Below are 13,220 nucleotides of genomic sequence, written 5' to 3'. Positions count from 1 at the left end.
TTTTTTTTTACGTGGAGGTAGGCCGACTCTATGTGATAAACAATTGGCAACCAAACGGTAGCTCTCCCTCTACATTCGACGGATAATGTGTAATTTGTTTTTGTAATTCATCCAACGCGATATATTATGAAATTAAATTAATCACTCAATAAGTTTTAACATTAGATTGTTTCCTCGATATGGCCATGGTGGTCAAATGGAGTGCCTCAAATGTTTAGAATAATTAAAATAAAATAAATGTTGTCAACTAAAAATTTTGAACGTCATAGCTAGCTAGACATTATTTTCAATTGAAAAAAAAAAAAAATTATAAAGCATAATACTATAATCCTATGCTTAAAATGTATTTTCTGTGGCCGCCTGACAGCAACCTGTAAATCTGGCGTGACAGTGAACTCGTTAATTATAAAGCATAATACTATAATCCTATGCTTAAAATGTATTTTCTGTGGCCGCCTGACAGCAACCTGTAAATCTGGCGTGACAGTGAACTCGTTAATAAGTACACCTATCCCCCGATTTACACGGTACTTTATTTACACGGTTTTCAAAATAACGGCTTTTCAGAAACATAAACTGTTAAAGATAAAAGTTTATGCTGCGCACATATTTGTACAGTCATTTTTTAGTACCGTTCGTTTGTTAACACTGGCATTAAACCAAAAAATGAACGGAATTTCCCCCTTTCTTGCACACAAAAAGCATTCATATTGTAACGTAAAGTTTGCTGTCGCCACGGATCTTTCATTGGCGACCGACTATTTTCGCCTTCATCGATCGCTCGCTCGAAACTAAACCCTGACCCTACACATTTTTTGTTTTTCATTTTTATTTTATTTTTATTTTACATTTAAAATAATGAATTTAATTAAATCACTGACTAAATTATGCGCATTTTGTTTTTTCGCCAATTTACACGGTTTTTCATACATAAAGCCATGATTTCGATTTACACGGTATTCTGAGGAACCAATCATCCGTGTAAATCGGGGGACAGGTGTAAATGTTGTTTAAATTATGTCGTGTTTTATGTCATTTTCATCAGAAAAATCTCATCAATATGTTAAGAAAAATTTCGCGATAAAAAAACGTAAAATTAAAAAAGTTGATATTTAAATCGCTTGGTTGCCTGGACTCACGTTTCATGCTTATCTTTTATTCGCTGTCCTTGTCTACGTTCGGCAAACTACAAAGGCGGGCGCGAGGCTCGAAAACGTAGTCCCTGACTCTACGAGTGTCAGGTTTAGCTTCCTTGCGGTCTGACACTTGTGGAGAATATACTGTTGTACTTAGTTCTTTCTACGATCTTGACTATGATCGTAACTTTGGAAATTTCGAGAAAAGAACAACTGATCGAAAGAACACTATAATTATCTTAAGGATCTCTTTGCACCACACTATGCGATCCAAACAAAATTTTTTATCAATCCACTGACAACAGAATAAGTCAATATGATCACGTTACGCTGTTCACCCTGTATAGAAAAGAGTATGATAAAAATTTACCACGCCATCGGAGGAGGATTCTTCAAAACCACGAAAAGCAGGCATAGCAGCAGGTGGTGTAGTTCTCATATCCAAAGGTAACCATTCGCTCCTTGATGGCGAGTTACCCTGCACAGACGGGGATCCATGTTTTCCACCCCTTGTTCCAAGCCGCGGCCTGCCGCGACGTACCCTTCGACCTGAACAAGTATTTTCATACAAAACATGTATATTCATTGACTTTTGTTCTTGTACGTTTAATTTTAATCATTTCAGTTATCTGTTTCGTTCGATAATACCAAATTAATTAAACCTCGAACTTCTTTCCAATTTTTTATTTTAGCTAGTATCGTCAAAAGACTATCTAAAATTTATATCTGAAATATTTATAAGATTCTAAAAATATTAATGCTCTAACGAACAAAGTCTATACTTTCGTCGTCTACTTGAATTTCGTCGTTTACTAGTCTAGTCGTAGAATATTTTTTAGCACGTTCACTTAGCTTCTTTTGTTTCGTACACTATTTAATATTACGTTTTTTTTTTTATCCAAACCAGTTTGTGTAATTTCTTTAGACACTTAATTCAAGGCACAGAAGGAAAGTACAAAATATTCTTTATTGCAAAAACGAGTCATACTCAAAAGATTAATCAGAAGGAAGTTCTCCTTTCTTAATTAAAGACCAGAGAGACGGAACGAGAGGGAGAAAGAGAGCAGAGCGGGAAATTATTTCCCTTTAATTATCACTTTAAAAATACGCTTCGTAGCTTGTAACAAATCCTGTGTTATTTTATATGGAATCGATTGATCGGTTACTGTAAATTACAAATTCCTCGGCAAAAATGAGTTCTTTCTCACAATTTTTTTCACCGGGAATTTATTATCATTATTAAAACTTAAAAATTAAAAGAATTGAATTTAATCGAATTCACTTACATTAAATGTTTCCCGTGAATGTAAAAGATTTGTACTCGAAAATAATCTAATATTTGTAATATCTGTAATCTATAAATTGTTTGCTTAACTGAAAATCTGTCAGCTACCAAAACTATAAATATTTTAACGTTAAACACTGTTTCACAATAATCTTATAACTTACTCGAACCGTATTTAACAGCTCATTTCATGAATCAGATAATTATGAGAATAAATGATTTATTGCTCAATTATTTTTATATCCATATTTGGAAAACATCGAACCAAAAATTCAGACTTCAATTAAAAGTACAAACTGTACTCACAGAAGATTACAGTGGACTATAAGTTAACAAACGGCTGAAATTAGATCTAATATGAATTCTTAATTAATTTCAATTCCTGAGAAAGTACTTCTTGGCAAATGAACAAATATTGAAATGTAAAACGTGAAATAACTATATCGAGGCTGACGTACAAATTTGAATATCTTTATTCACTGATATCTTCGCGCTGACAATTAAAAGGTCGCATACAATTAATGAGAATTAGAACACTGATACAAAGGCAGGTTGAAAATCATACAAAAATTATTGTAAATCAATTTATACACTTGCACACGTATACGTGTATCAATGTTCTAATCTCGATAGTTACCTATATTAAATACCTATAGTTAATTCCTCAAAACAGGTTTTTCTTCTTCCAGAAAACTGTTTCTCTAAGTCTTGTTTATGTTTATACTTCAAGAAGGGAGCCCGAACTGTTAGAAAATTGAAAGAAAAATAGAAGCACTTAATATTATTACAAGAACAATGAATCCTTATATGGATAATTCATAGGTGAAGTTACTAATAACCTAACTGCCTTCTTAATTACTTGTTGGGATGATGTTCGATGTATATAAACAACGTGTTTGTTAATGCTTTGTTATACAAGTCATTATAATTGCTTGACTTTGAAGATTTCACCATAGTGTTTTTATAATTCAGCAAGAATCCTGCATTTTAATAATTGAATGGGTGTGAAAGGAGCAGGAAAGGATTTCATATTTTGCCCATATAATATAACTGCTTATTTACCAAAATTTCTTTGAAATTCTTGCTTAAGTTTTAATGTTCAATAATTAATTCAGCTGCAAATTAATTTTCTCCGATTCCCTGGAAGTGAAGTTCCACGAAATTTTTTCCTCCTTTTTCTTTTCTCACCCGTTCAATTTTTATACGCAAACGAATCGACTTCATTAATGTACAGAATTTATTTAAAACTGATCACTTATTATTTCTAAAATCAAAGCCTCAATGGAGCATAACACATTTCAATACTGGGACATTATTTATAGTACAGGCATTATTTTGGAATATTAAAAAAAAAAAGTATACTTTTCCATAAAATATCATCGTAAAAAGTATGCCATAAAAAACATTTTCTCGCAAAAGAAATTAGTTTTATTACCTAGGCTGATGTGTAAATATTCTTCCAATCCTTTTTATGCCCGACTCGAAATATTTTTTCAATACTTCGACCGTACAGTATTACGAGATTTGATTACGCTAATCAAAATGTAAATTATAAAAAAGAACCGTACAATATAAATATTCGCATGTTTTATTAGGAAAAACAAAAAAGAAGAAAAGAATTCTTAGAATACTTATCAACGTACCATTAATAATTTCCTTAGATGTTCGCGAAGCTGAAAAAATTAAATAAAATAGGAACTTAAAATAATATAAAACATCTGAATGCTTGGTTACTGCGTTTGAAAGTTTGAAATTTGTTTCGGATAAATATTACACGATCAAGCAATCGGTTAATTAGTAAAAATATTTTATTAAGTATCGCAATAATCCTTTTCCTCGTTTAATGAATCAATCATTAAAGAAACGATTAATCAGTCAGCTAATCGATTTCATGGGTAATTGGAAAAGGAACTTTATTGGTCAATTTCTAAACGATTTGCAGTCCGAACATTTCACTTAATTCATACTTCTTTTTACTTTGACAATAAATAATTAATTCTTATACAAGTGAAAACAAACGTATAATGCATTTCGTTTTCTGTTTTTCTTCTTTTTTCTTTTTTGTGTGTAAAATTTGGTTATACATGCGTTTATATTATACTGTTTAATTATTTATTGTTTACAATTTTGTAAAATATATAATATTTTGTTCGTCGTTATTCCGCATATATTTAATTAAATAATAAATTGTACCATATATTACATTTCTAAAATAACACAGAAAAGTAAAACGTTCACTTTGCAATGACGAGAATTGTCATCAGTTCGAAATCCGTCGTTAAAATTGTCACAATGACAACAATTAATTGTCGTTAATTAATTTGTCATTAGAACAATGATAATTAGTACAATGACATACGAAATATTAAATTCGACTGCAAAAGGTTCGCGACATTATTCTTATCCTTTTCTTATTGGGAAGTGTGATCTGCACAGATAATTCTCGATCTTAGCTATTTCATTATTTAGCAACTATTTAGGAAAATATATCACGTTACGTGATACATACCTTGAATTTTTGCTTTTATGTTACAACAAAATTGGAAAGAAACGAGTAATGATTAATTTTTACACAGCTGAGTCTTCAAATTTATAACTTATTCTCTATTAATCACATACTGGTTTCTAATCTTAACGTCAAAGTAATTCCAATGTAATACGATCAGAATCACAAGATCATATTGAATCATTGTTACAGTAGTTCCAAAGAAATTGGAAGAATAAAGGAAAGTATCTTATTCTTTGATAAAGAATTACTTACAAGTATACGTTTTTTTATTAAATGTAAAGTCGTAACGTAGAAGTGGAAAGCTTATCTCGATAAAAATATACTGTAATTATCTGTCCAGACATACTTCTAAGTACAAAATCTTATTTCCACTTGTTGACATTACAGTGAAAATGTTTGTATAGTGAAAAAAAGAAAAAAACGATTATTCAGTCATCCGTGAGAATAGTTATGAATTATTCTTATTTTGCATGTCTCTACGCTATGTCACTCGGGACAGTTTACGATAGTAGGTACTAATACATAAATTTACTTAGATTAAAGCGTGAAAAATTTCTACATCTGAAGCGAGAAAATTTGAAGAAAATCTACCCAAAGTATTTTCCTTCTATATACATGCAAAGTTTTGTTCTGAATGTGAAAATACATAAAAATTTCAATTCCAATTCCTTCTTTCTTGCCACTCGACAATATTAATTCGCTTCTTATGGAAATTTAGAAAAAACAAATTTAACAAAAATTTGAACTCCGCATTTGTGGAATTGTTTATTTTTTTGTGTAACTACTGGAACGAATTGACTTCACAGATTTTTTGCAAAAAACTAATTTATCCGTTTTGAAAAATATTTTCACATTTCCTTTTTTCCGTATCTAATTCTAAACTAAACCTACACTATACTCCACATTCTTGTTGTTGTCATTCGAATTTCCATAAAAAATTTGATAAAATCGTTCGTTTAATCGCTAAACAAAACGTTTGTTTTTTTTCATTTTCATTTTGCAAAAAATCTAGAAATCTGTACAATATTGGAATTTTCAGTAAAAATTCTACAATCTAATTATTATGACATGTTGATAAAAAATTTTGGATTTAATATTTGCAATTTGTTGCAAAAATCTGTACGACATTTGCAATAAATCCTGGAAAATTGTTGAAAGGCTGGAAGTTTAATATTCAACATTCTTCTCTGAAAAAAGATTGCAATCCCAACATTCTTCAGTATTCTTTGAAAATATTCGAAAATCTGATATTTTCAATTTTTCTGAAAAATATTCTTGTTTATAAAATCATTCATTTTTGCAGAAACTTCGAAAAGCATTTGAATTTTTCAAATCCTTCGAAAAATGTTCAATCTTATCGATTCCTTTAATATCCAGATGTTTTATTTCCGAAAGAAATATACGATATTTCTGTGAAATATTAAAAGATCAAGGTTTTGCAACACTTCCAACTGCAATCTTTGTGTTACTTTTAGAAAAATTCAAAATCCTTCCCTTTTCTAATATCCAAAACTTTCCAGACGCTACATTCGCAATGATTCTTATTTCTTTGCAAAAAAAACTCTGAAGAATAGCAGCCCCTATTTATTGCAAAAATCTTTTGCTTCATGTTTACAACTATTCTAAAAAACTCCTGAGGTTATCTAACCACTGTTTGTAAAGATATTAAAGAACAATTATCGCACATTACTGCAAACAATTTTCAAAGTATGACGTATTCTATTGAGTTACATTCTCTTGTTTGCACAATCGACAATTTTCATATTTTTTTTTTTATTTTCAGTTGACCACTGAAAACGCTAAAACTGAATCTTTTCAATTCCCTGTGAAAAGATTTGATACTCATTCTTTTTTCTTCTTTTGCAAAAGCACTTAAGAAATGGTGCATTACAATGTTTCTTGTCAACATGGTTAAATTTAGTATGCCTGCTTTAATATTGAACGTATCTTGTTTTGCAAAAAAAAAAAAAAAAAAGATTTCCGGAAGTAGATTTGCAAAAATTGTATCCTATATTACTTTGGTTTCTCGTTCGGTGAATTTATTTTCACTGAAATTCGCAACCGAGATTTTATTTAATGCGAAAAGCAATAATTTACAGCTCAACAACTATTGCCCAGATAATTTACATTATTTTTAGATAAATATCAATAGATAGGTATATTATCTAGTGGTTTATAATTATTTTCTAAAAAGTACCCAAAATCAAACATACTTGAATGAAAACAAAACCGAAGCCAATAATTTAAGACAGTTCCACATTTAACTAAAAATTATTTCTAAAATATCAATCGAACAACACAATTTGTTAGAATAAATTTTTGAGTATGGACGAGTTTTTATCAATAATACAAAATGAAAATTAAGTTTCATTAAGATCCAAGATATATTGTAACTGTGACCGTTTACACGAGCAAATAATATTTTATTGTAATGTTACAAATGAAATTTCTTTTAACACAAGTGAAAATATTATCACTTTACTATATTTCTCGATCTGTATCGATTTAGGAATAGTTAAGAACAGATGAAACAATTCGTTAATAATTCGTTAGAAAAATACAAATATAGGTTCGTTATTTGAGCGAAGATCTTTCGAAAGTAATTTAACGAAAAAATGTTCAATATAATAGCTATTAATGTAATAATAGTGAGTTGGTACTGTTTAATACATTATTCGTATATAATTTCTCACCAATGCGTCAAAAACATAATCGACAGTGCTAATTTATAGTTTGAGAATTTGTTGTTCAATATTTTTACAAAAGCTTCTAATAAAAACAGACGTATACAAAATGTAGCCGAGTTTAACGTAGGAAGAGAAATAAATAACATTTGTAATTAAATGTCTTGCAAAAATCTAAGCCACGGAGAATGAGATTTTTTTTTTTTAATGAACTATTTCACCCGAAGTAACGACGGCTTAAACTATGGACATATCTGTGTAAATGTATTCGAAATGGGTAAAGATATTTTATCTATCTTAAAATATGAAAAGAACAGCTTCGTTTTACGTGATACAATTTAACGATATCTCATACTGTGTACACGTATGTCATCTGCGAATAAGAATTGCACTAATAATAATGGTCACTAGAAGTTCCTACCGTTGTCCATAGTAAGCGTTTAGGTAGAAAGTATTCAATGTTCCGAAGAGCTATTAAATTTGAGAAAAATAATTTGAAAAATAAATACACGATTATGAAAAATTGCACAAAAGTTGCACATATCCCTATGCATTTTTCTTTAATACTGATGCACTAACTACTCTTACACTCGAAAATTGCACTATCAACTACTACTCCACCTTTACAGTTATAAAAATCACTATTAAAAAATATAGTGAAATACTGGTCGTTTGAGTACACTATCAAGTAGAAAATTCCTTATATTAGACATAAGAATGATAGACGTAGATATTAGAGAGGATGATAAGAGGAAGAAAAAGAGAGAACGGGGATAGAGTGAGAGAACTAAGAAATACGAGATTAACTTGTAATACGATTAGTGAAGTCTACGGTCGCAATTTCAGTGAAGTATACTTTTCCTATCCGCGAAACCTCATTTTCATACTGCAAAAACTTTTCCTTCCCCCTTTTCTCTCACTTATTAACATTTTCCTTTGTTCTGTTTTTAATATCGCTGAAGTAGTTCGTAGGTATTTAATCCCTTTTTCCCTTCGATTCTACAGTCAGTGTCGAAAGAATACAACAAATAAGAGAAATATACCATAGAAACAGATTCAATTGATTTAAACAGCAAAAAGAAAAAGAATTAGCCTTGAATTCCGTTCATTGCTGAATTACTTCCTGATTACTTCAGTTTTGGATCAACAAAGAACGAACGAATTTTAATCAATTTTTTTTTCTTGACACCCCGTATATATCCTTCGAACTTCTTCAAATTTTTGCAAAACTTCAACTTGACTAGATTTTATTCTCACGAATAATTAAAGAAGCAATTTCCCATTTTCCTTTCTTTCTTCGTAAATGGAAAAACTAGAATGTCCCGAACGAGAAACCAACCTTCCCTTTTGATTAATCCTAATTCTAATTCTACGGTTAATTACTAACCTTCGAATACACGAATCACTGTAATTTACAATATATACAGTAACTAAGCAAATGCACTTTCCTTGAAAAAAAAAAAAAAAAAAAAGAGAGAATAAATTAAAAAAGAAAAAGGAAACTAACGCAACAAAGAGAAATCTCGAGTTCAATCGAAAAATTCGTTTCAATGTATCTTATACGTTTATACGTTACGTTCTGAATAAATAACAATAGAAATAAATAACGGGTAAAACGAATTGATTCATGAAGAACGTGAATGCTAATATCCGTAGCTACTCGTCGAATGGTTGTTTATATAATATACATATTTTTCTTTCGACTATTCAATGAAAATTATAGTTGAATCGAAAATTAGAAAGTTTACAGCTTTCGAATCGAAATCTGTATTGAAAATTTTGCAAAATTATTTAAATTTTCCAATGCTTCGTTTTTTTTCCCCCTCCTTTTAATTCTAAATCCCACGATTTTTCAGGTTCAAAAATACTTTTAATTTCTCTTTTAATTGTCTTTTCTCTCGATCGCAGATTTTTCATATTTTTTTTCTTTCTTCATCCTTAAACTCGAACAAGCATTACAACTTTCCAATTTTCAAATTGCCCACCGATTAAAGAAAACATTCAGAAAGAAAACCGGGGAAAAAATCCTGCAAAAAGGTGCTTTCTCCTGACTTAGACATTTCCTGGATAATGGACTTTTGAACATTTCTTTTTTTTTTTTTATTCTTGCTGTTAATTAGTTGATTATTCGGCGGTTTCGGTTGGAAAAATGGTAAAACTACATTATGTGTTGGAATGTTTCAATCAATCAATCAATTAATCAATCAACTAATCGGCTGATCGTTATATCACTTTTAATGCCCAGCGAAAGATTGCGAGTTAGAAAAATGATTTCCCTGTAATTGTCTTGCTTTGTTTCGTTTCCTTCTATTTCAAATCATTGATTCTGCATTTCTTTGTTTTACTCGTTATATGTACTCTATCCTTTGTGGCTCGCTATTTGATTCTGGCTATGTGCTGTGTGTGTGTGTGTGATATATGTATATGAACATGAATCTCAGCCTAGGGATCCAATCGATCGATTACTTGTCAAACCTGATAATCAAATTGCTATTATTCTTAATACCCTATATATATAGGGTGGCAAAGAAACGATCATACTAAACGGCTTAAACTAAATTACTAAAATATGTATTACAATAAATTCATTCGAAAATCTTCGAAAATATATGAATATTTTTGTTAAAGCATTCAACGTACGTTAATCAATGCTAATAACGCGTAAAAGAAAATATGAATTAATAAAGTGTAACTAAAATTCATAACTGTATGCATTTCCATCGAATAACTAATTTTCATATATTATTATTTCATGATTACCCCTTGAAAATTGAAATTGAAATATTACTTTCTTCAAATTTAAATACACACTTTTTGTAAGCTTTCATGACGGAAGATCGATCAAATTTTCCATTTTTTTATACAAAGTTTACGGGTGTAACACATGAGATAGAGAAAAGTTTAATATCAAGAGACGAAATGCATTGAAAATAATGGTGTTGCTAAAAGTATCAGTCATTGTACGTTAAAACTCAATTCTTGAAACTGCACGGCTTACACTTTCATTTTCTTAACGATAAAGAATCGAATCTATGTAATATGGTAAATCGAATTTTCCTTTCATTACCAAGAGAGAAATTTTGAGAAAGCTACGAAACAAATTGAAATCGAATAACATCGAGAAAGAAACCATAGACCGAGATTTGCAACAGGCTGTTTGTACAACAATCTTAATAACATGATATGCAACATTTATATTCTAATCTTAGAGTCAGTAAAAACTATGCGCTGGGCACGAAGCTCTCTGTTCCACGCGTTAAAAAAAAACGAATAGAAAAACCCTCGGAAAAAGTGCGTAATAATAAGAAAATGAAAATCGTCCACGTACGAGACGAAAAAATTGGAATTAGTTTGTTTTCCCATCTCTTTCGTGGTTAATACGTCTGGCGTTTTTAAAAAATTTGATTCGTCGCAGTCGTTGCGACACCGGCACTATTGTAGAACGGTATGTAAATATACTTATTATAATAATATATACCTGCATCTGTAATTTGATTGTAAATTGTGAGGTAAGGAGCCTGTGTGAACGGCGCGATCAACTCGAGAAACATTTCGACTTTCCTTGGAGTCTATCAAGAAATTTTCAATAATTTCTTCAATTATTCCAACGATTTAATCCAAAAATTATTCAATTAATGTATAAGTGAAAAAGAAACAAAAAGCCGACAAATAAGATGTTAACATTTTTACAAAATATACTTAAATGACGAAAAGAAAGAAAACAAAAGAAACTACGAAAGGAAAAGAAAATATGATCGTTTAATTTGTTTAGAATAAAAGAAAACAAGAAAAAAAATTAAATAGTCTTTAAAACCAATATTGAAATAACAATAATTCGAATAATTATTAAATTATTGAAAATTCTAAACTCTGACGTAAAGTATATAGCGAAAAATTTATCGAGGACATCGCGCTCACGGAACTATTGTCATCTGTAAAATATAATATAAAAGATCCTGTGTTGTACTGTATGGTACTATGGCTATGGAGTTCGGCGATGTCTGACATGGCTTTATCTTTTCTCTTTTCTCTTTAAATAAATGCATACAGAACGCTTTACAAGTTTCGTAAAATCTCAATATCAAGTAATTCCTAAACCAGACATAAGATACTTCATCTTTTGCATCATAGATCTCTAAACATTTTAAGATACCGATAAACAAAGTGTAATAAGTGTACAAAAATTAATGCGGCCTTATATAGAAAGCCACTTTTACTACACATGTATCCTATGTTAATCAGTATCTTAATATATTAGTATTCAAATAACATAAAAGTATTCTTAAAAATTGTATTTTCAACATAAGAATCTCTTAATTGTGGACTATTGTATGTCCACTAATATGTCTTATAAATCATTACAACTATAAAATTGTACAAAACGCTAACAAATGAATAAAAGGAAGGTTTCAACTTGCTCCTAAAACATTTGTCCAGAATTGTAGAAAAAGAATGTAACTAATGTTATCAAATATATGAATCACTTGACAATTAAATGATTCATCTTATAAAATAATACTTTGTAAATCATTTGAAACAAGTTATTTTACAATTATGATGTTCTTATCATGTGCATTAGAAGAGCATCGTTAGTTGTAATAACAATACCTTAATAAATGTTTCAAATGTATTTTCATTAACAGAAATAAACTAAAAAAGAATTTATAATAATGATAGTAGTAATTATAATAATGATGATGATAATCATAATGATGATAATAATAATAATACTGTTTGTTACATATTTACTTTCAAGAAAGATCTAAAAATACTTAAAAAATTAATATCACTAAAACCATTTAGTCAATATTAAGCCAGAAAAATAACAGTGAAGACAAAGAAACAAACTGATATTTTGCAATAACGTTAATAATTAGCCACTAAAAGTACAGAGAAAAGTGATAAATTCAGCTCTGTAATATCACATTAGAGCATATAAAAAAATTTGCAAGAAAAGCCATCTCGGACACAGGCCTCTTATAATATATTAAATTCAATCTGCTGCATCACGATGGTTTCCCATCGATAACTGTCAATAATAAATCCTCTGTAAATCTGCTTGAGCTGTAAAATCGGTTGGCTGTCTATTGCACCGTTAAACTGCTACGCGGTGAAAAATATATTATAATATGTTCGTACGTCATCCTGGGAGTTACTGTGCGTGTCACCCAGTCGTGTGACGCAATCAATAAAGTAAATATAATCCTCTGTAAGAATATAATATCGTTGTAAATATCTGTAGTCTGTATAACACTGTATAGCATCAAATAAAACAACAAGTTATCCTGGCTCGCGGAATAATCAGTACGAGGTGGGATGGCTGTTCCACTTGCGGCTGTTGTTTGTGGTTTCTTTTTTTTCTTTTGTTTAAGGAATATTCTCGCTTTTTCTTACGACGAATAGGCACGGCACCTTTTGCGAGTTGTCCTTCAAGAGACTACTGTTTCATTAATTATTGTAAGACACTGTGAAGAGATTGTTTTATTGAGCAATGTGCTGTATGAATTATTCAAATAAAATTTTACCATTATTCGGAGTTTTTATTAAGAGTCCCTAGAACAAAACTTTTATTGGTTGCTTGGAAATTACTTGCAAGTAAAGAATTA

At 29.9% G+C, this 13,220-nt stretch overlaps 1 protein-coding gene across 1 annotated transcript in view; it reads right to left on the bottom strand.

Moving 5' to 3' along the window:
* Nucleotides 1-13,220, bottom strand: part of LOC108574762 (broad-complex core protein isoforms 1/2/3/4/5-like) — a 37,101-nt gene that overhangs the window by 14,795 nt on the left and 9,086 nt on the right. Inside the window, exon 6 of the mRNA XM_017937406.1 lies at nucleotides 1,507-1,685. Coding sequence (XP_017792895.1) covers nucleotides 1,507-1,685 — 179 coding nt within the window. The remainder of the gene's footprint in view (nucleotides 1-1,506; nucleotides 1,686-13,220) is intronic.

The sequence above is a fragment of the Habropoda laboriosa genome, unplaced genomic scaffold (genome assembly GCF_001263275.1).
Source record: "Habropoda laboriosa isolate 0110345459 unplaced genomic scaffold, ASM126327v1 scaffold11, whole genome shotgun sequence".
Taxonomy (NCBI): Eukaryota; Metazoa; Arthropoda; class Insecta; order Hymenoptera; family Apidae; genus Habropoda; species Habropoda laboriosa.
Note: the sequence above shows the minus strand (reverse complement) of the source record. Positions and strands in the feature narration are given on the sequence as shown.